At 27.7% G+C, this 25,362-nt stretch overlaps 3 protein-coding genes across 5 annotated transcripts; all 3 read right to left on the bottom strand.

Annotated features, from left to right (window-relative positions):
* Positions 1 to 1,513: 1,513 nt before the first annotated feature.
* On the bottom strand, positions 1,514 to 9,345 carry LOC107067936 (cytochrome P450 4C1). Of its 3 annotated transcripts, XM_089175554.1 has the most exons (15): positions 9,109 to 9,344; positions 7,759 to 8,033; positions 7,056 to 7,180; positions 5,551 to 5,709; positions 5,355 to 5,464; positions 4,877 to 4,967; positions 3,768 to 3,959; positions 3,596 to 3,689; positions 3,426 to 3,528; positions 3,227 to 3,341; positions 3,039 to 3,154; positions 2,899 to 2,967; positions 2,137 to 2,302; positions 1,857 to 2,036; positions 1,514 to 1,781 (listed from the first exon to the last, which is right to left on the bottom strand). In XM_089175554.1, exons 4-15 carry the CDS (start codon positions 5,702 to 5,704, stop codon positions 1,621 to 1,623), a joined length of 1,551 nt encoding a protein of 516 aa, XP_089031680.1. In that variant the 5' UTR covers positions 5,705 to 5,709; positions 7,056 to 7,180; positions 7,759 to 8,033; positions 9,109 to 9,344; the 3' UTR covers positions 1,514 to 1,620. The 3 variants fall into 3 exon arrangements, with proteins under 3 accessions (XP_089031680.1, XP_089031679.1, XP_089031681.1); XM_089175553.1 differs by lacking the exon at positions 7,759 to 8,033; XM_089175555.1 differs by lacking the exons at positions 7,056 to 7,180; positions 7,759 to 8,033 and having other exon boundaries at positions 9,109 to 9,345.
* A 3,006-nt stretch (positions 9,346 to 12,351) lies between these two features.
* Positions 12,352 to 20,260, bottom strand: LOC107067934 (uncharacterized). Its single transcript, XM_089175549.1, has 10 exons — positions 18,702 to 20,260; positions 17,157 to 17,411; positions 16,824 to 17,045; positions 15,885 to 16,177; positions 15,454 to 15,769; positions 14,801 to 15,373; positions 14,485 to 14,706; positions 13,788 to 14,083; positions 13,351 to 13,666; positions 12,352 to 13,267 (listed from the first exon to the last, which is right to left on the bottom strand). Exons 1-10 carry the CDS (start codon positions 18,745 to 18,747, stop codon positions 13,011 to 13,013), a joined length of 2,796 nt encoding a protein of 931 aa, XP_089031675.1. The 5' UTR covers positions 18,748 to 20,260; the 3' UTR covers positions 12,352 to 13,010.
* Positions 20,261 to 22,396: 2,136 nt separating this feature from the next.
* LOC107067938 (uncharacterized) lies at positions 22,397 to 25,362 on the bottom strand. Its single transcript, XM_015323885.2, has 2 exons — positions 24,514 to 25,362; positions 22,397 to 24,395 (listed from the first exon to the last, which is right to left on the bottom strand). The coding sequence occupies exons 1-2, from the start codon at positions 24,552 to 24,554 to the stop codon at positions 23,528 to 23,530; spliced, it is 909 nt and encodes a 302-aa protein (XP_015179371.1). The 5' UTR covers positions 24,555 to 25,362; the 3' UTR covers positions 22,397 to 23,527.

Genomic DNA, 25,362 nt, shown 5'->3' with positions numbered 1-25,362 from the left:
AAAAATAGAAATAAAAATGATTTTAACAAGAAAGTCAGCATCATTCTATCTGAAATGTAGTCAAAATTAGAGAACCTTTATTTCTAAACGAAAATATGATAGAAAAAAAGTTAAATTATTAAAATGAATTTCAAGATATATCCTATCCAGCTTTTTAGATTAACATTCCTTGAAATATATTAGACTGCAAACACACATAGAGGATTAGGTTTAATTAATATTAAACGAAAACTGTGTGTGTGTGTGTTACACACTTTACATTGTTATGAACGATATTAAACATTAATAATTCGCACATTTTTGTATCACTGTCTACTAAAAACTCCCAACCTTTTTTATAGCTAAATGTCTGACAAACAAAAATCTTATTTTTAGTGTAAAGAATTTCATGTATCTGTATAAAATTTGTCAACGTGGAATCCTTAGTTGATTATAATAAGCTAATGACAAGAATGAGAAAGGGTTGAAATAAAATGAGAGGGAAATCACGTGGAAGAACCAATAAAATTGTTGACTCGTCAGGGAATAGTCTTAACCCAGTGAACACACCAATGTAACCAAGACGTCACATTTACAGAACCAAAATTTTAGGTTACGTAAATCTTAAAATCACATCTATGAAAAAATGAGAGTCAAGGAGCCATTGTAACGAACAGAGGGGCTCGGAAATATCCGAATTATAAGAAAATGACAACGGAAAAAAAATGATACGGGTACAAAGAAACCATTTAACAGGTTAAGCGCTACGCCGGTCCCTAGGGACCGTCGGCAGACTTTTTGTTCTTCTATCGCTACGCGTGTGTCGGTCCTTGCGTACTTGTTAGACTAAACATTTAAATTATGCGATATCGGTTTTTTTTTGGTTAATGCTTCAAGGAAAAGAATATAATACCTAAAAACATTCATGTAATTAAAAAAAACAAGATAAGCAAAGGTGAGGTTTCTGTGTACATTGGTTACAAAAGGTTGTTACTTTTTGCGTTACATTTTTAGTTGTCTTTGGTCCTAATATTCGTACATTCAGATTATAGTATTTAGTGCAGTATCTTCTAATTTTGTGAGCTCTGCCTCTGAAAATATTTACAAATCTTTAAAAATATTGAAAAGGATGACATTTCTAATGAAAAGCCGGAAAAGGACGATGAGTGTATTCGAAATTTTTAAATGAGAATAAACTTAAATTACAGAAATAAAGTCAATAGAATTTTAATGTTACAGATTTGCAGTATAAGAAAAAACTTTCTATGCTTGATCTGTTTATAGCTGCATCTTGGAAAGATAATCAAATAGACGAGAAGGGAATTCGTGAAGAACTTGATGCTTTCATGTTTAAAGTATGTTTTCGTAAATGTATTTACATAGAAGAATGTAGAAAAATATTCTTTAATAATGATTTGATGTCATGGATACGAGTGTTTGTGCTAACTTATATGTACCTGCTGCTGCTGCTGCAAAAAAAGTAAAGAATACATCTGAAAATAAATATAGGTCTTGGAAAAATAGAACATTGAGAGATCATCAAACAATTTATTTTAAGACAAGAAATTTTTCTAGAACTATAAATTTTTTTTTTTAATTACTATAAATTTATTGTATAAAGCATAATTTCTGTAAAGGTATCTATCGAATAGGTATAAATTTGACTCGAAGTGGTTTAGACGTGTTCAAAGTCAAATCTGCCGAAAATGTAACATCATCTAGTTCATCCACCGGTTCTAACTCAAAATTGTACAATATAAAAGCTACAAAGAGTTTAAGCTCAAGCATTGCAAATTTTTGACCTGAGAAATGAGAAATACAAAAATAAAAACCCAAATTTTTAAATTGTTCTAGTCATTTCTACATAAGCCATTTACCAATACAGTTTCTCGGGCCAGCACTAAATGGTATGTAGGAATAGGGATGACGTCCTTTACTATTCTCCGGTAAAAATCTGTCCGGATCGAAAATATTTGGATTTGGCCAAAATTCCGGATTTCTATGCACGTGGTAAATGATCACCTCGCATATACTACCAGATGGAATTAAATAGTGTTCTGCGAAATTAATATAATTATATAATATACAAAATACAAAATAAATAGTACATGAGTAATGCTAAAGTGCACGTATACACATATGCATATATTTTCATACTTAGCTGCATTTCGTGAGGAATTTCACGAGATATTATATGGACGCTTGGATACAAACGAAGCGATTCTTTTAAACATCTCTCCAAATATGAAAGTTTTTTAAGCGACGCTATTGTTATATTATTATCTTCCTGCATTATCGTTTTTACCTCATCTCTTATATTTTCCTTAAAATAAATACACATCACATGATTACTTATTGTCTAGTCTATGAAAAATGCTAAATCCGTACTACTTAGAAAGCTTTAATAATCTTTGATCGAATTTTGGTAGCGGTAAAACTTATTTTCAGATTTTATTATTATTTATTAGTATTAGGAGCATTTCACGTGAAGTGGACAACGAAAAAAATGTGAAGTAATAGATTTGGTTCATAATTAGCTTGATTGTACATTTATGGGACTTCAATAATTGTACATCATTATTTTTTTTTTTACCTTAGTTACCAATTTATGGGGCTTCAAAGAATTGACAAAATATAAGAAATAGATTTTTCTCCCCCATAAAATGGTAACTAAGGTAAAAAAAAAATAATGATGTACAATTATTGAAGTTCCATAGAAGTACAATCAAGCTAATTATGAACAAAATCCATTACCTCACACTTTTTTCTTTGTCCGCTCCAAGTAAAATGCCCCATTAGTTAAAAGTCACTAAATTTATTCAAACGATTTATCGATAAGTCCTTTAGAAATTTCTAGAAAACAAAAAACTTTTTCTTTTGCTAGTCATTTCAACTGATAATCTTTGCTGGTTACTTTACCTGGACATCTTTGTGTTTTGCAAACAGACTCAAAGCAAAGGTCAGTGCACTTGCGGTAGTATCGTGGCCCTGAAACATTTTTTTTTGCACAATATTTTTTAAATGTATTCTTCTAAGAAAGAACATTTAGAAAAACCTACTTCAAAGATGAAAGTATCAACTTCTTCTCGAATACCTTCCTCATCTATTTGATTATCGTTCCAAGATGCGGCTATAAGCAGATCTAACATAGAAAACCTTTTCTTGGCCTGAAAATCTGTAACATTAAAATTCAATTGACTTTATTTCTATAATTTAAGTTTATTCTAGCTTAAAAAATTTTAAATACATTTATTTTCCTTTTCTGGACCGTCATTAGGAACGTCATCCTCATCCAAATTTTCAAAGATTTTCAAATATTCCCCATTAGTTTGTTTGTGAAAATGTTTCCTTTCTGCAATTATCTGGAATAAATATAAGCCATTCATAATCCGGATTGATATTTTGGAAAAATATCAATTTTTAAATAATTAGTCAGAAATACGTACATTTCTTGAAAAACTATGCAATGTTTTCAACGTTTCTTTTTGTAGTCTTCCTATTTTTGTAAATTGAAATGTAGTATCGTAAATGTACCAAGGTCTTGCCATTCTAATAAACAATAAATAACATTCTGTATTCTATTTTATTTTTTTTAAGCGAAATGTTAATCAATTACCTATATACAACAATGTTTCCATAAACATGAACAGCATCACGATACTTATTTTCCAGCTCGCTTTTTCCTGTCAATTTTGTTCCCATAGCTGTTTCTACAAAGAAAATTCGGAGATATAATTAAATACTTATATTATTAATTTTGTATACAGAAAATTGCTTATTTTACTAACGGCATATTGCGTTGAGAGTGTATTGGCTGATAAATGTTCGTAAATCTTTGACAACGGTATTTCCATCTCCTTCCTTTTTAAGACGTTCCACTAGATTTTGTGATTCCTCAATTAAGTTGGTACAGTAATGTTTAAGAATATTAAAGTGAAATGCAGGAGTTAACATCTTCCGTCGTAAGTGCCATTTTTTGCCTGTTAAATTAGATTAAAGACAAGATATTATAAAATATATTGAAAGGATAAGAGAAATTTATTTCTGTAATCATATATTTATATATATATATATACCTAATAAAACTAAACCGTCTGATCCCGGTTAAACTCGATATATGCAGGGTGACTAAACAGGCAAATTGCTACTTAAATCAAACGTCCAATCCCAACGTAACAATAGTATAAATATTTCCTTTCCTGTTTTCTTTTACTTTACAAGAAAGTCAATAATAATTAATCAATATAAAATCTTACATTTTTTGTGGTTTAGCCGGCTCAGTGATTTGTTTTATAACACTCTTTAAAAGCATTTATCAACACAAGAAAAAGTAATTGTTTAGAAGATTTTTCGAAAAGAAGTTATACGATCATAGCAACGTGATCGCGTGCTGGGTAACTTGGCAAGGTGGCCATTATTAAGCGCCCAGCTACGTGTTCAGGATTTATTTAAAAACTACGATGTAAAAAAATATATACTTTGTTTATTCTTATTATTAGGGTCTATAGGATAGTATGCCTTCGTGGTGTTTATGCGCTTGTCAATGATTTTTATTATTGATAAAAGCATCAGAAAATATCCCTAAATCGCCGATTGTAATAACATTTTGCTCAAACTAATATAAAATAAATAATCTAAATGATAATTGTGTGTGTGTGTGTGTGTGTGTGTGCTCCTTTGTCAAGACTGCTTAATACAAGGATAAGGTACTTTTTTGAAATATGTCACAGCTAGGAAAATCGAAGACTCTAATCGTAGAAGATAAAAATATGAATGTCGAAGGGAGAGGAAGAAACGATTATCTTTTATGAGGCACGAACGAATACTGACGCATTTATATCATTCAATTTTAAATGTATTATTTATAAGATATTTGTTAATATTTTAAATTGTTTACCGCCGCTAAGTAATAATCCAGTAGAAAGCCAGTGCCGAATATGTTTGTAAAAAATTCCTTTTTCAATATATTTATTGCTTGTCAATAGTACCTACGATAGAAATTAATATTTTTTTACATATATAAATTAAATATTTCGATTGATCTTTAAACCTTTAAAGCATCAAATATTTTTCATATAAATTTACTAAAGCTCCTTTATATATATTATCTGTCAATTTTGCATTACATCAAATGAATTGCAGAGATAAAAAACAGCATTTAAATATTTAGCTCAAAAAAGAGATACAAAAGGAATAGTCCAAGATGATTTTTTTCAAGTATGTAATTTCAATTTTTCGTGCTGGTTTCAAAACTGTTGAATCTATGCAATTTTTGTAACAAAAGAAATAGTACATTTCTAACTTTTTTTATATTTTAAAAGAGTAAAAAAAATAAAAAGACATGTTTATTTGGTATTTACTTGAAAATAACTTACCTGAATATCATCAGGATCAAGTAAAGCTACTCCATAATACACTAAGAACCAAAATTTGTAAATTGGATAAAATTTATTATTCAGTTCTCCTATTTTCTCTAATAGACGATCTAAGTTATTTAAATAAATTAGTTATTAGTGAGAACTTCATTGAAAAAGAGAAAAAGCACTGAAAAAATATTTTAATAGAACTTACCATTGTCAACGTTGTAATGATGAACATTTCCAATTATCGGATAGTCTTTTGGTCCTGGAATTAATCTGAGAAGTCTTCCAACTCTGCTATATTTTAAATAACAGTGAAATAAAAATATAATCAAAATTGATCCTAATAAGATTGCGAGCATCATTTTATCTGTAAAATAGAAAAAATTGAAAATAAACATTGAATATTGCAAAAACTATTTTTCCTAATTATCATTATTCTTAACTCCAAAATTTCTTCTAAAGACTTGCGTGCTTGTGAACAATCAACCTATTTATGGGTTAAATAGTTTTATTATTGGTTTCTTTTCTATTAATTATAAGCACACACATACATACGAACGATATATAATAGTAAATCTTAAGGAGAATATGATTAACAATACTATAGAAAATTTGTATTTACTATGATTTATTTAAAATATAAATTCTAGCTAATTTATGAAATATCAGCTTAATTTTTAGACTACTAAAATGTCAAATAAAAAAATCATAAAAAAGAAACGATACTATTTAAAAAAAAATACTAGTAGTGTTTAGTACTAAGATCAACAAATGAAATGAGATATGGTGGATTTTTTTTGGTACCGTAGCTATTTTAGAAGATTAACTGTAGTTTTAGAGATATTAATTTAGGAATAATTTCTTATAATGTTAATAAAATTAGTGCAATATATACAAAATTGAAAGAGCTGTTATTAGTGAAAGAAAAAATAGCTGTTTAAACTTATAAAAACCTAGGGCGCCTAAAATTATATAACCTGTAGTACTGATTTGCAAAATGTAAATGAAGGGGTAAGCTAGAAGTGAGAAAGAATAATAAATTTAGATACCTTTCTCATTAGAATAGACGCCGAACACTGATTTTAATTTACTATAAAAACTAATTTATTAGTAATAAATATAAATTCACACACAGAAATTCTATTGTCCAATTCTATTCAATAAAATCTTTATTTTTATACCTGACAACTAACTGGACAAATTAAAACAGAATGAAATAAAGTTAGTAATCACACAATGTTTTGTCCTAATGTTTTGATCATAGTTTAGAAAAATAGTACAATAAAATCTACTATCTCTGACGCTTAAACAGTCTACGTAAGAATGTTAGTATATTTCAAAAATTAAAGCTATCTACAATTGGTAACCCGAAAAAAAATATAGTTATTGGTGAAGTCATTAATATAAGCTACAGATATAATAATCTCTCAGAGATAAAATGAGTTCACAAAAGGCTATTGGAATTGCTCTTTTCGTTTGTCGAAGATGCAAGATGATTTCCTTCAAGAAGCCAGGACAACGCATTTAAAGGTCGTTCAAATGTATGGACTAATTTTACTGTTTAGTACAGGTAGGTTGATGAGTGCCATGTAACAGGTTTTCCAGGCGCAGTTTATTTTCAGCTTATTAAATATTTCTATTAAAGAATAATAACGATAGCTAAAAATCTATACTTTACCACTTATATATGCTAGACTATAATGCAGAACTCACACTAATACAATAACGCACGTAGCAAGACCACACGATTAGCAGGTGTCCAAATTGTAAAATCGAGTTGTTGAAGTTTCTTGCAGCAAAAGGAAAAGTATGTTCTTCATTTACAGTGCGGCCAGGACCTACATATCACGTTATTTATAGTTATCTGAGCGTAATAAGCAAAAATAAAGGAGCTCTTAAAAGAATGAAAAAAGGTACTTCGCAGAAGTCCCAAAAAAGTCAAAATATTTCAGCCTTAGATTTGAAACGACAATTTGTTGTTTTTAAATTTTAAATTATAGATTTAAACTCTCGCAAACAAGTACACATGTACAAATTAAAAAGTTATCAGGCAAACCATCAAAGAAATCATCTTTTATTTTGGACTTTTACAGTGCAAAAAAATAATTTATTTTCCTTTACTGTTTAGACTATTTTTGAATTATTATTTAATTGTGTAATTTCCTTTCAGAATAAAATAATCGCTTGTTAATTCTATTCTTTCAATTCCGTGAGAGTTTTCATGCCGAAACAAGTTGTATTGTTACTGAGTAAATTAGTGTACATTGATTTTTTTGTCCATCCCTATCTCACTCATTCCTGCGTGCCAAAATATTACATGACTGACGACTCACGGCTTTAATAATTAGTTATTTCTTTTCTACTATTTTTTCGAAACATAATTAAATATAATTACATATACGTCAAAAGGTTATACCTTTCCAAGTAGATATCGATATTATATTAAATGTGTTGTACATTAAGTATATGGAGAGATTTTGTATTTTTGTTTTTTGATTAGTTTGCATAGAAAGATATTTAATTAGCAAGAAGCTAAGAACCTATATCTTTTAGCTTCTTTTCCTTTTTATTTTTTACTTGACTACTAAGAAAAAACTCATTTATAATTATCAAGTGTTTACGTCCATCCAGGGTTAGATAACATTTTTATACACTTTATTCAGCATATCATTTCAAATAATACATTCTTTTCTGTTGGTATAAAATAATTATTTTAAATATTAGAAAAATTAAAATTACAGTAAATAAAATATTCTATAGCCAAAGCCCGTGCATCGGTCCTAAATCCCGAAAAAATAAATAAAAGTAGAAAAGTTGTAGTATAATTTTATCAAAAATTATAATTTGAGGGTTTTCGAGGAAGATGATTATAAATCTGATATTATTTGATTAAAAAAGCATAAAAACGGACTCAGAATTAAAGATAAATTGACACAACCAAATTAGTTATCATTTTTTTTTCGATTTTAATGTTTAAATATATGATTTTTTTATAGTATAAATTTATAACATTGTATTACATTCCTTTGTAATTATATTTATTTGTAATTACACAAATTTAGGAATAAAGTGTCAAGTTTTTATTTGTACTATTGTGCATTATTGTCAAAAATTCTGTATAAAATTAAAAAATTCAACTAAAAGAAACTAACTATTTTATCATTTATTAAGAAAAGATTTTATAAAATTGAAATATTATGAGAATACGAAATGCAGCTGTACGTATAACTTTAAGTTCGTTTGAAAAAATATTTCTCATATTGCATCCATTAGTAACTAAAATGGTTATTATATTGAATAATTCCTATATTGAAGTTGGATAAATACTACACTATGCGTGTTTAAACAGACCGTAATTTTTGGGCCTCAAAGAATCACAAATGTGTTTCTACTGATAATTTATTGTTATGCATAGTCATCTATTTAAAAAAAAAAAAAACTGTTAATAAAATAGTTAATGGATTCACCATATACATTTCTATGTTTGAAAGTGTAAAAAAAACTTGATTTTTTGACTTTCTCAAAATTTTTGGGATTCAGGACAAATTTGTGTTGCCCAATAAGTTTCACTACAAGAAGAAAACACACGCACGAACTAATAATGATTATTAATACGATAACACAGATACAAATTAAAAAAAAAAAAAAGAAAAAAAGGGAAGATATTGCAAATTAAAGGGGATATCTTTTACTTATTTTGTATTGAAATAAACCTGTTGCGAGAATGAGGAAAACATACGAGAAAATACATAAATTGGATACTTACGATCATTCCGTTTTTTTTGCACAATAGGAATAATACGATACCAATTAAAATTGCATTAATGTTGTGACGAAATTGCTCAATAAAGTATAATTTGATACGTTTTTCAATGTTGTTGAATCACTAGTTAACATTGAGTAAAATAAAAATAAAAATGATACACTAGAGATGAAGTAGTTTATAGGAAAATTATTTCAGTACTTGTTTTTCAAACTTAATTGAACGTAGAACTGATAATGATATACATTTATGTAGATTAACTGAACCGGATTTCATCATTCTAAGAGAGGGAAATGTAAGATAAACGGGAGAACAATGGAAAGAGTGGGAGAGAAAATTAAAGGATGAGAGATGTGAGCAGAGGAAAAGAAAAGGAAAGAAACAATTTTACTCATCAATTACTAATGGATTGAAAAACTATTATTTCTAGCACTGCACACACAGCATCCTTTTTCTATTTACCATTCAAATTTGTCCATACTTTGCCCAAGTATGTTCGAAATAATAAGGAGTTCTTTGATCTATAGATTAAAATTGATACAGGAATTCTTTATTTCTTGCATCTGATATCGGTCATATCATCCCAATTAAACTTAACACATTGCATACAGAAGACAAGATATTTCGTCTTTAGCAATCCGAAATTTGAGGCCAGGAGACGAGATATTTCGTTTTAAGGTTACATTCACTCAATCGACAATTTAAGAAACTAAAAATAGACTTTATTGTTACGTTACCAGTAATTGTTGTTTGATGATTTTTTGGATTAATCGAATAATACTGCAGATGAAAATGAACTCAATGATAATAGGGAAATTCTTAAATTTAGTAATGTTATTAGACATGCAATTACACCCAAAAATATGCGGTCCCTGGAAACGTGTTGCACGAAAAGTGTGCCGTACGTAATGTGTTAAATTATTATAAGCTAGGATTAAATGAGTCCACGATACTAAGAATGAAGGAAATAGTATTCTTCTTTCTATGCTCTTCTATGTAATACTTCTCTCTCTTTAGCATACAATTTTCCCACTCTTTTTATTTTTCTCCTCTTCATCCCATTTATTCTGCTCTATAAAAGAAGAGATACATCTTTCATACGCAATAAACAGAAGAGGCTGCAAATATAATGAGAGAAACCGGTTTAGTTAAATTACATAAATATACATCCAATATCGGATTTACATTCAGTTTGCTAAATGTTGATTTCAACAAACGACTCTTTGAATAATTTTCTTCTAAATTACGTAATCTCAAGTATTTCAGTTTTTTTTCTCTTTTACATAAGTTTATCCAATGATTGAACAACATTAAAAAACGCATCGACTTATACTTCATTGTGCATCTTTGCCACAACATTTTTGTAATTTTTATTGCTATCGTATTATTGCTTTTGTGCAATAGAACTAGTTCACGTGAGTATTAAAATTATTTATTTTTTCTTATGTCTTCCTCAGTCTTATAAGAGAGACTGTTTAACATTGTTTATTTTAGTATACAATGAGTAAAAGATATTTCCTTCAAACTTCAATACATTCTTTTATTTTTCAAATCGTCTTTGTGTTATTGTATTAATAATCATTGTCAGTTCGTGCGTGTGTTTTCTTTTTGAATTATAACTTATTAGGCAACACAAATTTGTTCCCGAATCCCAAAAATTGGGAGAAAGTCAAAACATCAAGTTTTTTTTTACACTTTCAAACATAGAAATGTATATGGTGAATCCATTAACTATTTTATTAACAGTTTTTTTTTTTTAATAGATGACAATGCATAACAATAAATTATCAGTAGAAACACATTTGTGATTCTTTGAGGCCCAAAAATTACGGTCTGTTTAAACACGCATAGTGTAGTATTTATCCAACTTCAATATAGGAATTATTCAATATAATAAACATTTTAGTTACTAATGGATGCAATATGAGAAATATTTTTTCAAACGAACTTAAAGTTATACATACAGCTGCATTCCGTATTCTCATAATATTTCAATTTTATAAAATCTTTTCCTAATAAATGATAAAATAGTTAGTTGCTTTTAGTTGAATTTTTTAATTTTATACGGAATTTTTGACAATAATGCACAATAGTACAAATAAAAACTTGACACTTTATTCCTAAATTTGTGTAATTACAAATAAATATAATTACAAAGGATTGTAATATAATGTTATAAATTTATACTATAAAAAAATCATATATTTAAACATTAAAATCGAAAAAAAAATGATAACTAATTTGGTTGTGTCAATTTATCTTTAATTCTGAGTCCGTTTTTATGCTTTTTTAATCAAATAATATCAGATTTATAATCATCTTCCTCGAAAACCCTCAAATTATAATTTTTGATAAAATTATACTACAACTTTTCTACTTTTATTTATTTTTTCGGGATTTAGGACCGATGCACGGGCTTTGGCTATAGAATATTTTAATTACTGTAATTTTAATTTTTCTAATATTTGAAATAATTATTTTATACTAATAGAAAAAAATGTAATATTTGAAATGATATGCTGAATAAAGTGTATACAAATGTTATATAATCTTGGATGGACGTAAACACTTGATAATTATAAATGAGTTTTTTCTAATAAGTCAAGTAAAAAAATGCAGGAAAAGAAACTAAAAGATATACGATACCTTGGTTTCTTCCTAAATAAATATTTTTGTATACAAAATTAATAAATAACAAAAACAGCAAATCTTACCAGCAAAAAAATACAAAATGTATGATTAACATGTATGACTCACATTTAATTTATTATCGATATGTACTTTGAAAAGTATAATCTTTTGACACATGAATAATAACTTTTAATTATTTTTTGTTCTCTTTTTGCATATTTATTTAAAAATTTATCTTTTGAGGATGATAAGATCGTGTAAGACTTTTAACCCTTTCGTAACGGCAGTCTGCTCCGCGGGAGTAACGCCACCATATAGTGCACTGTGTCAGCGGGTTAACATCACTCAACGAAGCAGTGCTCCGCAAAGTATGCATATTTTGCATCGGGAAACCAGTGCATGATTTATTTTTAGAGAAAAAAAATGAAGAACGAATCAAAGAATGGCAAGTGCTATCGATATACGCGATGCATATTACAAAAAAGATAAAAATATTACGGCTTTCGTACACGCGAGCTATACCGTGGATGCTTAATCTGAAACAATTTATCTTATCTAATTAATCTCCTGCTCATTAACTGGTAAATATAGAAAATAATTAATTGAGTCGTTGAAAGTTCACAATGTATAGGTTTATTTACTGAATACAGCTTTACCTAAAAGAAAAATGTTAAGGGGAAAGAAATCTAAAGATATATTACTTATTTTAATAAATTAATACATGAGTTATTAATATTCATAGATCTTCTACTACGTAATTATTTGAAAATTAAGCTGACATATATCGTGAGCATAAAAATAGAATTTGTATAATATTGAATGTATGTCACTTAAATTACGCGCGATTACTATTTTATATAATAAATATTATAGTATTTTTTTTCATATTTAGTATTAGATTGATTCCAATTCGTTTAGAATTAAATCTCCACTTTTCTGTGAAATGGATTACCTAGTGAACACACCAATGTAACCGAGACGTCACATTTACAGAACCAAAATTTTAGGTTACGTAAACCTTAAAATAACATCGAGTCACAGGTGACTCACATGTGACGCACAATTTCACACTCATTTACGTAACATTGTGACGTTACATAATGAACATAAATATGATATCAATTTCACATACATATTACATTGGTCATATAGCAGTGATATAATTCGAATATCATAGTTACGTCACATATAAAAAAAAAATCTAAAATCGTTGTTGAGGTTATGTAATTGTTTTCATGTCTTTGTTGTAAAAAATAAATTCTTATTTATTCATTTTATAAATAACTGATTTTAATAGCTTGCCCTTGTACGCATTTCAAATCATTTGGTTCTATATTATAAATAATATCTTGTATCCAAGAAAAGTAGAAGGAAATGCGTGTGTAAAGAGCATAAGAATGATTATCACAAATTGTAGTACCAGCCGTTTCTCTTGCAGTAATTCCAGAATTAACAATACCTCTTAAAAACCATAATTGTCTAGTTTGAAATATAATTCCTCCTCCACTATCACCATCACAGACAGATGTTCCTAGAATAAATATATAATTCGTTTCACATATTAACTTAAGAATATTTAACATTATACATATTGATTTTTATTGTGTTACAAACCATTTGTATAGCCAGCACAAAATTTATCATTCGTCATTAAGTATTCGTATATAACAGAATTTTTTACAGCTTTGCATTGAATACTAGAAACGTAGGGCATTTTTGCTAATTGAAGAAGAGAGCTTGATAACCCAAACGCAGTATATCCGAATCCAGCAACTATTCCAAGTCCAGATTCAATAATAGTATCATCTAAACATGCTGGTAATAATCGAAGTGAAAATACAAATGGCTCGTCAATCTCTAAGAGAGCTATATCATAAGCATAATTCCCTAATGAACCTAAGTAATTACAATGAACGTAAATATGTTTTACCTGAAAGAAAAAAATAATATATATATATGATACATTTGACAATAAATTAGTGAAATACTATAAAACGATACGAAGATTCATATCATATTAAACATTAGATAGACTTTTTTATTTTTCATACCCTAGCCTTTTTCACATAACGTTGATCATGCCTTTCATAATCATAATCACGAAATGTATTTCCAGTTGCTACGTAATATCTTTTTGGGTCGTTTACTCTATGAACTGTTTCATCAAAAACGCAATGAGCAGCGGTAACAAGAAAATTCTCTTTTATAATTGTTGCTCCGCAAATAAATTCTTTTGGTCCATTTAATCGTTTCGTTTCATATAAAGTAGCATGCCAAGGCAAACGCTCAGCATTGATTCCATTTGCAATGAAAGGTTTAGCGTTTAGAGTTTGCACATATCCACATACTAGAATATATTTTAAAAAGTACAATTAATAAGTCTAATATTTGAACGAAAATAATGACAAGTATAAAATAACATATATTAAAGTAATATAAGTGGTCAAAAATATCGTATTAAGAAATATATAATGAAATATTAAATAAAAAAAAATTAATAGTCTTGACCCCTTTTAGTAAGAAATAAGTTTAAAAATACATTTCGAAATTTGAAGTATGAATTTATTTAATTTTAACTTCCTAAACAAAATTTTTCGATTTTTAAAATAAAGCAATATTTATCGATCAAAAAGATATGATATTCAAAAACAAACAATTTAAATAAAGAAGAACGATTGTTATTTTTATCAGAAAAAAAGATGATAATATTATATTGCATTATCTGTTTGAACATTAAAGCCTTCAAACCTGGAATGCATTTTATTGGATCTGGTGTCCATTGACCTTTTTCGTTACACTTAACTTGATCCCTTTCTGTTGATAAGAATGGAGAGTTTTGTTTATATCCGTTTCTACATCTTAATGTAGCTATTGTTCCAGGTAAAATGGCAGTCTCGCAAGAAGTCCATTCGTTGTAATACGTACAATCAGCAAATGTTGATGCAGAAGCCAATGAATCACAATATATTTCTAAAAAAATAATACAAACTCTTGCTTCGAAAAACAATACACATATTATTATTATTAACCTTTGTGATAAAAATACTTCAAATGAAAATCTTACTAGTACAAACTGGAATATTTATCCATTCTCCGTTTGAACTACAAAATACGTTCCGGGTACCATTTATTTTGTATCCATTATTACAGTTATAAACCAAATGAGATCCAGCGGATAATTTTAAACCTTCTTGCACGTCACAGTTGTTTTGTGAGTGGCATTGTGATTTGTGTAAGTGGCGATTACCATTCTCAGGCTGGGGAGGGGCCGGACAAAAAATGCATGATGTTGTATTATTTTCTGAAGGTGGTATGAATGGGGAAGATGTCGTTGAAGTCGTAGTTGAAGTCGTAGTAGAAGTCGTAGTTGTTAGAGTTGAAATATTATAATTAAATAAAGCACTATAAGAATATGCTGGAAACAAGGTCTTGTCTGCAGTTTGTGAAATTATATTTTTGATCCAGTCTACGTAGCTGGATATACGCGTGTATAGAGAATATGTATGGTTATCACAAGCTTCTGAACTACCAGATGGTATTTCATTTAAAGTGACACTAAAGATACCTCTTATATACCAAAGACCAGAAGTTTTAAATACTAGTCCCTCTCCGTCATCACCTTTGCAGACAGATGTTCCTTAAATAAAGATGTCAATTGACAGCTATCAATTACACATATGTTTTATTTTAATATATACATTTTGATTCGTTACTAACCATTCGTATAGCCAACGCAAAATTTATCCTTTGTCTTGTATCTTTCAGATTCAATTGAATTATCTAAAGATTTGCATTGATCTAGACAAACATAAGGAAATGTTGCAGATTGTAAAGCAAAACTATTTTCTCCGGAAATTGTTCTACGAAATCCTGCCATTTTCCCTAATCCAGAATCAATAATAGTATCGTCCCAACACACCGGTAATAACAATGGTGAAAATGTAAATGGCGTTTTGATTTCCAAAATGGCGATATCCCCAGCTAAATTTCCTTCGTATCCGAAATATGCTTTATTAATGTAAATGTTTTTCACCTGAGAAGTAACATATTATTAACATTATTATAATTTATATATTACTTATGTACACACTATTTTAATATTTGATATTTTATTTAATAATAAAATAAATTATTGAAATTGTTCATACTTTAGACTTTTGAACTAATTGCTGATTATAATCATAATCACGATTAGTGTTTCCAGCAGCTACGTAATATTTATCGGGATTCTGTGTCCTTCGGTTCGTTTCATTGTAAACGCAATGCGCTGCAGTAAGAAGTAATTTTTCTGTTATTATTGTTGCTCCGCAAATGAAATCCTTCGATCCGTTTGAAGTTTTTTGTTCATATAAAGAAGCATGCCATGGAAAATCGGAGTTTTCGGTCCGAGGGACTTTTATTATAGTGAGTGGTTTTATATTTGGTTGAACAACACCACAAGCTAAAAGATTGATTAAAATGAAAATTATTATGCTTTGGTTGACAAACAAAAATTGGTATAATAGTACAGATTATATGAACATTTACCTAACGTTCAAAATATCGTTCGTATATGACTTTAGAAAATATTTGTATTATGTATTATAATAAAATTTAACAATATCAATCCAATTTGTTGCAGAATAAATAAATTATTAAAAACATTACCGTAAATATTAATATATAAAAAATAAATAATATCTAATACGCGACTAACATTTGCACGAATTGTATTATAAACTTTATCATTATCAAATTTGATTTAAAGTTATCTCATATCTTTTAATCTTCAAATTTGAAGAAATTTTGTCTAGCATGCTAAATTTTAATTATATATCTAGAAATAAATGTTCCTGAATATATTGTCGGTGCGTGTGGAAATTATGTAAATATAAATCTAATTGTAAGTATTCCTGGTTGTTTATAAACCTTAATAGTAATTAAAGCTCTAACAACGATATCAAAATTATTTGGGGTTCGACTACCCATATTCATTGTAATTTCAAATGACATTACTTTGTACTTTGTAGAGGAAGGATTATTTTTCTTATTATAACATTAAACCATTATGCTACTACCTTTGATATGAACATTAACACAAAGCAAACCTGATGAACATTGCATTGGTTCTGGTTCCCATTTGCCTCTTTCGTTACATTTAACCTGATTACTTCGTGTTGACAAATCATGTTCATCTTCGTAAAAACCATATCGACAACTCAATACTGCTAATGTTCCATGCAAAATAGGAAAATTGCAAGATACAATTTTACCATTCAATGTACAAACAGCGTCAATTGATGCTGAAACCAGTGATCTGCAAGGTGGTTCTAAAATGATAAAAGAATCATTTATGACAAAATTTAAAATATTAGATAAAGCATTTTGTTTATATATTCATAAATTGTTTGTCATCAAAAAACTAAAATTACACGTGTTACCTTTACAAACTGGAATATTATTCCAATTTCCATTTGATCCACATATTGCAGGACTAGAACCCCAAACATGGGAGCCCGGATTACATTCGTATTTCAAATAGGATCCAATAGGTAATTCTGCACCTTCTTGTACATCACTAAATTCAAGAGTTTCGAAATTAAATAATTTCCGATTACCATTCTTAGGCTCGGGAGGGGCCAAGCAAGTATTTGCTTTTTCTTCACCACTTGTAGGTTGTATGAATGTTAAAAAGACTAAGAAAAAAAAAGTAATATAAATCAATTATCTTATCATAAGTTCAGAGTTTTTTGAAAACAATATTCTTTGTAAAATCTTCGGTGCATAACGCGATGAGGAAACGGACGAATGGAGAAAACTCCATAACGTAGAAGTACATTGATTGTAGAACAAACCGGACATTATTAACGTCATAAAATCATGCCGATTAAGATGGGCAGGTCACGTGGCGGACATGGGGGAGAATTAACGACCGAGACGTAGATGGGAGGACAATATTATTTCGGGATCTTAAAGAAATAAGATACGAAGACCAGGAATGAAAAGGTCGTGCTCAGGAACGGGAACAATGGCGGGATTTGGTATTTGCGGCAATGAACTTTCGAGTTGACTTTACTTTTTGATCACACCTTATACGTCTCGTCTTTAGTTTCATAAGCTTCGACGACTACTTCTCCCACTTTTTTTCGTTATTATCATGTTAATTCCTTTTTTATCTCAGTACGGTAATTTTTTTATCAGCTTGTAGATTATCGCTTAAGACACGAGTTCTCTGTCACTATGTGCAATTAATCTTATCCTGATACTTATGAGAACTTGCTATCTTTGATAATATAAATAACATTATTCTCTAAGTTCAAGGACCTGTTATAATCATAAGATAATCTGCTTTTTGATTTCTCATAACAAAAGACGTCGTATATGTGTGCATTAAATTATTTAATAATCTATTTATTTTTATAAATATTATATTTCTTTTATTTATTAAAAATACTTTTCATTTTGTGATAATAGGAAACTAAATTTCATTCTGTATAAGTCTGCTGCGATGCAACATTTGTCAAATTCAGTTTATTATTGGACTAAATTAAAAAAATTTATATTTACATATACAATATGTTAATAAATGTTGAATATATTAGTAGAATTATTAATAGATATTGAAGATTGAAGATTTTTTAAAAGATAAATTTTTACTAGATATATATAGATGTGCTTGCATTTTAATTAAATATAAATTATGGGTTTTTTTTTAAATTCATGTTTATATTTTAAAGAAATAATATTCTGGGATTTTAGTTCTAACCATAGTGTTTTCTATCAAACTCCTATAATTGTTTTTCTAATAATCTGGAAAAATATTGTTGAACTTATTCAAAATATTGTTTGAAAAACTCACATCATTAAAGACATCTTGTATTATCATTTTAAATAGATCATAAGATGCATATAAATATACATATATTTAGAGTTTATATATAATTATTTCAAAAAATAAAATAATATAATATAATTGTAATACTTACAGCCAAATGCAATTAAAAATAAACACATTTTATCTACGATTTCCATTATAATGAAAAGTAAAATATAGAAAATTAACTCATTCGTGAAAATAATATTTTAAGTTATATCCGTATCGTGTTTTCTGTCACCAAGTAAAATTCACCACTGATTTAACGTTGATCCGGTAATACACTCTGCAACAATTTCATATGTTTACTTTTTATTGCAATCAATACATGTGACTTATTGAACTCATGATTATAATTATGAGATAAAATCATGTCAGAAAGAAAGAAGTTTGAAAGAAGTATAAATTAAAGTTATAGCTAAGATTTGTTTAAAATGGTTAGTCGATATATTATAATATTTACTGCGTCCCCGAAGGGTTACACTCCTTTTACAATTATCTTCTTAACCTATCTTAACACTACCCTCTCCCTCACTTCCTCTTCCTCCCTTCCCCCTTCACCCGTTCCAAACCTCCACTTCTTCCTCCCTTATTCCCCTCCTTGTCTCTCCTTCTTCTCTCTCATACTCCCAATCCTCTTCATCCACTCCTCCCCCATTCCACTCTCATCGAAAATTTCCTTGATCCTCTTTTGCACTCCTCTCCCGTCCTCCTCCCCAACCGCTCTACTGCAGCCCTCCAACACATGCTCCTATGTCTCTCTCTCCCAACCACACACCCTACATTTTTTCTTCTCCTCCTCTTCCCAGTATCTCCCTTCCCTCATCTCTTTCCCCAATCTAAATCTCGCCACTCTTCTTTTTCTCTCTTCACTCCACTTTCCTACCCAATATCCTGGCAAACCCACCGCTACCACCGTCTTGTACCACACGTTGTATTTGGACTCCAGAATCTTCTCCCATCTCTCAACCTCCTGTCGCCTTCTTTCCTCCTTCTCAATAGTCGATATATTATAATTATTGTTTAATAATTAATGTATATCATATTCATCTCACGAAAACAACTTTATGTAACATATAACATTATAGCCTTTGAAATTTAAGGGTTAAATAAGCCTAAATTGTGTTATCAAAAAATATTCTAGAATTTACAGCACTACATTATTATATTTTGTTAGAATTACATATTAGTGATTTTATGCTAATCGTAATTTTTAATATGCAGTACTTTATTAGTCATTGAATATATATTTTTTTGAATTATTTTTTTTTGGAAATAGCAAATATAATATTGTATCAAAATTGCAGTATGAAATAATTCAAATACTTGCCACTTAAAAAAGTATATTCAAAATTTCAGTAGCGTGACATGCTTGTTCCTTGATTTTCACGTTAGTGATATTTAGATGTGATATTGAGATAAAATTCAAAGACTTCGATCTTTGGCACTGTTATCGAAAATACTTTCACTAGATAGAAAAAATATACGACGTTAAATTATTACGCATATAATCATATTACATTTTTCGCTATTTGTGTGCATATATATATGCTCTGTTCCGAACCTAATCAGTTAGTTCTATTTCTACTTTGCTCAACAATAATCCAATTTTTTTCACTTTCTTTTTCCCTGTTTTCCATGATAACATTGCTGGCAGGTTATAGAGAAACATGTAAGTAACTTTTTTACTATTCTAATATCATCATTAGATAAGTTCCATATTTAATTGCAATCATTTGTAAATATTTATAATTTTTTTCCAAACTCAAAGACATTTTATCTATATGAGCAGCCTATTGAAGTGAAAATTTCTTTAGAATGGGAGTGATCTGAAAAGTAAATAAACGGTAACGCAGCTATGAAACGAAGCTATGTAACGAAGCTATGAAACGGCTGCTATACTAAATAATGAGAGAAAAAGAGACAAACATATAGGATTTAGCTTGCGAGAGAATGAGACGGAATACAGCTATACAGTATATGTGTGTGTTTGTGTGCGACTGCATACTACAAAGTGTGGACACGTATTCTTTCGATACTCGAAATGTTTGTAGATAGGAGCGATAGAAGCGTACAAGAATAAACAGAGATAAGCACGTAGGTATGCGACAAAAGTATAACGTCCAAACCAACCGACGGTTGAAATAAATAAAGAAGGTGCGTGGTCTGTTTTTATTTTACCAAACGTGGTATTTCTTTTCTATTTAAAAATGTTTCTATTTTATTAAAAAATTAATATTAAATTATTTATTTCGCAAATATTGTAATTAACAATTACGAAATATATAGAATACAATAATTGTATTGTCTGCAATATTTTACAAAAAAGAATGAAATGATTATCAGATACATCAGAGAAAAAAAATTAAACAACATTTTAGAATATTTTTCTTATAAATATCCAAAGGCATGTTTCTTAATTATAATGTTTGCGTATTTAGGAAATTTATAGTAATTTTTCAATAAAATAGAAAAGTTTTTAAATAGAAGAAACTAGACACGTTACAAAAACAAATAAACCTTATTTACTTTATATTTTCAATAAGAATAAAATAATATAACTTATTTTACAAATATAGAAAAAAATACAGAAGATAAATTTAAAAAAAAATGTTAAATATTATAAAATAAAAATCAAAAACTCGGAATATAAGCAACCTCAAATGCTTTATTGATGCATAACATAAAGTTGCACAATAACCAGGTGCAACTGGAAAATAATAAATGACGAATGGTATTTAGCCAATGATAATTAGCCACTTTCAAAATAAACTCTTCATCATTCTGTTGATCGGCAAATTTTCGTGTTACAATATCTTCATGATTTTAAATATATTTGTAAAAAATTGCTTTAGAATGAAAATATCATGTAAAAATGTACAGTAACTATTACGGTAGCTAATACGATTTTTTTGAAAATGGTGGTAGTCAACTTTCAAAATAAACGGCCCATATATAGAAAAATTCAGTGTCACATTATTGGTTTGCAATGATATTCCCAAAGTATTGAACCGATATTAATGAAATTTTTTTTATTTTGTGTGATTTTATCTAACTTAAAATATAGGATAGTTTTTAGCGTTATTATTATTTTTTTTTATTGTTAATTGATAGATTTATTATTTAGAGGTTATCTAGGTTTTTAGGTTCGTAAGTTTTATATAGATGACACTGTGTTACAATTTAATTATTTCAATTTATTCACATTACACGTATTTTTCAGATTTACATATAACATAATTAACCTTGCTTTTTATATTTTTTTGTCTATTATTATTTTATTTATTCCATTTTAATTTTGGTACTATTTTGTATGTTGTTATAGTTTACTACGAAAACTATGCGTTGCTGTTGCTTCGCTTTGTTTTAATACGTTTATTTGAAAATAATACTAAATTATTTAATGCAGTCTAATTAATATTCTAATATAAATTTAAAATCGTACGAGTAATACTGTCATTTTTTTTCTCATTTAATAAGTTTCAAAATTAAACAATGTCTATTTACGGCTTAGACTTAAAAAAATAAAAATTAAAAATTGTAATTTGGTAAAATTTTTATAAAATTAAAATCTTTATAAAATTAAAATTTGTACAAAATTAACATTTCATATAAAATTTTAATTTTTTTAAAATTAAATTTAAAAATTAAAAAACAAATTTAAATTTAATTTTAAAAATTAAAATTTTACTTAAGTAAAATTTTATACGAAGTAAAAATTGTACTAAGGTAAAATTTGTATAAAATAAAAAATTTTATATCAAATAAAAGTTTTACCAAGAGGTAATTTAATTTGTATAAAATTAATCATAAAATTTGTTTTTATGCTTAAATTTTGCTCTATGCTTTATTTTATTTATTTTTTTTTTTTTAAAGCTAAATACTTAAATTTTTATCTCCAAAAATTATAAGCGAATATTAATTTGATTGTATTAAATAGTTTTAGAAATAATGCAATATTACATCAACGTTGTATAACAAAACCACAACAATGCATGAGCGGAGCATTGTAGTAAGATTGTAAGTTTTATAAGTTAATTTCTACTCACACGTGTTTTATAAATTTAACGAAAACAAAATTAGCCTAAGGTCTACGGACAAATTGTAAAGCCAAAAATAATATAATAAAAAAATACACGATAACATCTAATATTATAATATTTATGGAATTCGTTGTTCACTTCAAAAGTAAAATACATTCGACGTGCGAATATACAGTACATTGATTACCGGTTCATATTGATAGCTTCATTTCATATTTATAAAACACATTGAAAAATTAACTTTACATTAAAATTAGTCAAATGCAAAGCTACGTTGGATTATTAATTTTTCGTTAAATATTAAAATTATGAAATGTCAGTAAGTTTAATAACATTAATAGATTATTTGTTTGGAAAAACAAAAAAAAACAAAAACTGTTTACTGTTGATTTCAGAAATAGGATAAAAAGACAAAGTCCCTTTAATAGTATTAAATACATATAAAAAGTTGATCGTAGAAAAGTAACCCCGGATCCTTTACAAGCGAGAATATTACTTTATAAAATTTATTTTATTTTTTATAATATACATATATATATATATTTTATAAAGAAATAATTCTCTTTAAAACCATCAAACAGCTTTCTGTGACTGAATCTGAATATAATTGAAACCATCATTTTCTTTTTTTTTTTTTTGCCTTTTTTTCCCATCTGACTTATCTTATAGTAATAGTAATTGTTATTTAATATTTTAGATATGTATATATAGATATTGTTTTTTAATATAATATAAGTGTAAAAAAACTTCGAAAATGTCTTGATTTAAAAGGAACAGTTTTGGTTTATCTTTTCTCTATTTCTATTATTATTATTATTACTTTAATATTAGTCTGATAATAAAAGCGAATATTAAATAATATTACTTATGTTGCTCACACCTTATGAGTCATGAATTAAAACACATTTTTTTGTCTTGCTTCTAAATCTAACGCCATTGTTTGTGCCTCAAGTAAAAACCTCGGACATTTGATTTCAAGTAAAACTCTGAAATCGTAATTTAAACCAGAAATGTATTCCTTCAATCCATTATCTTTTTCAATAGACATATAAGTATTCTTTTGACACAAAGTTAAATTTTCATTCTCATAAATAGTTCTTAAAACATTTTGTTCAGCTCGTAGAAATTTTTTATTATACGTTAACACTGAATCAGTTCCTTGAGTGCATCTTTTCCTAATCGTTTTATAATGAACAAATTTGTTTATATCTTTATAACACAAACGAAGTTTTTGAAAAAAATCTTCTATCGAAGAAATGACAAATTTATCTAATAAAGTTTTAGCAGCTCCCTTTATTTTATATGCATAAACTAATTTGATAAATAAAGTCTTTTCTCTTACAGTAAGAAGATTTAATACAAATTTAACATCATTAATAAATCCTTCTACATATCTATTGGATCCATTGAAGTCACTTATAAGACTTAAATGTTCTTTTAAACTGCGATTAATGTTGGATATAGTATCAGTAGAAAATAAAGGTTTATCTGTTTCATTTGTTACTTTTAATTGAATATGTACAGGTTTATCGTCTGTATTTTCTGATTTTTCTGTCTGATTTTTATAATTAGCAATATCTATATTTTCTGGTAAAGTTTTTTTTGAATTATATGTATTCATTCTATGGATGAAATTATTCGCCGTAGTTTTTAATGAGTCAATCTTTTTAAATATATCCTGATAACTTGTTTCGGAAAATTTCGATGATTCTTCATCATGTCTTATATCTTCCTCTCTTAATGTCTGTGTTCCTATGAATCGTCTATTTAATTCATCGATTAAAATATAACAATTTAATGTAAATCAATGTTTCAATTAGATATTAAACATTTATTTTTATTAATAGTATTATGTTATAATAAGAATTGTTTCGTACTTACTTTAAATTCGTTTCAAACGTCTTCCAAGATATTATCTCCATTTGACGTAAGATTATCACGTATGGTAATACGTAATTTCTTCTTATATCGATGATATATTATTAAATTGACGTTACAATTGTAATATGAAAAACTCGACGGTCGATTGAAGATTTTTTTTTCTTTTTTTTTTTGCGCTTAAAACAGAAATAATCGTAAGAAAATGGAATAATTTGATATAAATGTAAAAGTCTTATTAAGAAATACGTTAAGAAGGCTCACGAATAAACACAAGAATAAGAATAATAAATATAAAAGTATCCTCATATGTTATACAATAGATGAGAGAGGAAAAGAGAGAGAGAGGAAGTGGGGAAGGATTTTAGAGAAAATGGTGGGGCTTTCAAGGATTCCTTAAGAGATTAGAATCCGATTTGTTGACCTTCGGTGCTACATCTAAACAAAAACAATTTTTTTTACCGTACATTAAATATACATATTAATGCGTTAATTAAACAAAACAAAACAAAAAGAAAATGACAATATAAGCAAGACAATACTTTTAGGAAATTGACAAATTTATGGCATTTATTAGAACGCTACGTTGAATGTGGTCAACGATCTTCGAGTTGGACTGATTTGCATTTTCATTAACAATTTTAAAATGCTTGTAAATGTACCTATCGTTATTTAGATTCGAAAAATCGTTAATGCGTGTTTTTGATTCATTGAAAAAACTTGGTTGAAAGTTATCATCAAAATTTAAATGAATTTACTTAGTGATAGTTTTACATCAAACTGTCGAAATAATAACAATAAAATAGTTAACTTTATAAATAGTTAAAAAATAAAGAAATATATATATATATA

Source organism: Polistes dominula, unplaced genomic scaffold (assembly GCF_049000335.1).
Source record: "Polistes dominula isolate Pdom_NZ unplaced genomic scaffold, Pdom_raw_medaka contig_17, whole genome shotgun sequence".
Classification (NCBI taxonomy): Eukaryota; Metazoa; Arthropoda; class Insecta; order Hymenoptera; family Vespidae; genus Polistes; species Polistes dominula.
Note: the sequence above shows the minus strand (reverse complement) of the source record. Positions and strands in the feature narration are given on the sequence as shown.

What these genes read in the sequence shown, in the direction of transcription:
- LOC107067936 (XM_089175555.1), bottom strand. Translation starts at nt 5,704, where the DNA reads ATGATGCTCGCAATCTTATTAGGATCAATTTTGATTATATTTTTATTT. An exon ending in GGAAACATTGTTGTATATAG is followed by an intron (nt 3,529 to 3,595) that starts GTAATTGATTAA and finishes ATTGTTTATTAG; the next exon opens with AATGGCAAGACCTTGGTACA. An exon ending in TCCAGAAAAGGAAAATAAAT is followed by an intron (nt 3,155 to 3,226) that starts GTATTTAAAATT and finishes TTAATGTTACAG; the next exon opens with ATTTTCAGGCCAAGAAAAGG.
- LOC107067934 (XM_089175549.1), bottom strand. Translation starts at nt 18,747, where the DNA reads ATGGAAATCGTAGATAAAATGTGTTTATTTTTAATTGCATTTGGCT. An exon ending in ACCAATGCAATGTTCATCAG is followed by an intron (nt 16,178 to 16,823) that starts GTTTGCTTTGTG and finishes TCAATCTTTTAG; the next exon opens with CTTGTGGTGTTGTTCAACCA. An exon ending in TCCAATAAAATGCATTCCAG is followed by an intron (nt 14,084 to 14,484) that starts GTTTGAAGGCTT and finishes AATATATTCTAG; the next exon opens with TATGTGGATATGTGCAAACT.
- LOC107067938 (XM_015323885.2), bottom strand. Translation starts at nt 24,554, where the DNA reads ATGGAGATAATATCTTGGAAGACGTTTGAAACGAATTTAAA. An exon ending in ACGTTTGAAACGAATTTAAA is followed by an intron (nt 24,396 to 24,513) that starts GTAAGTACGAAA and finishes TGAATTAAATAG; the next exon opens with ACGATTCATAGGAACACAGA.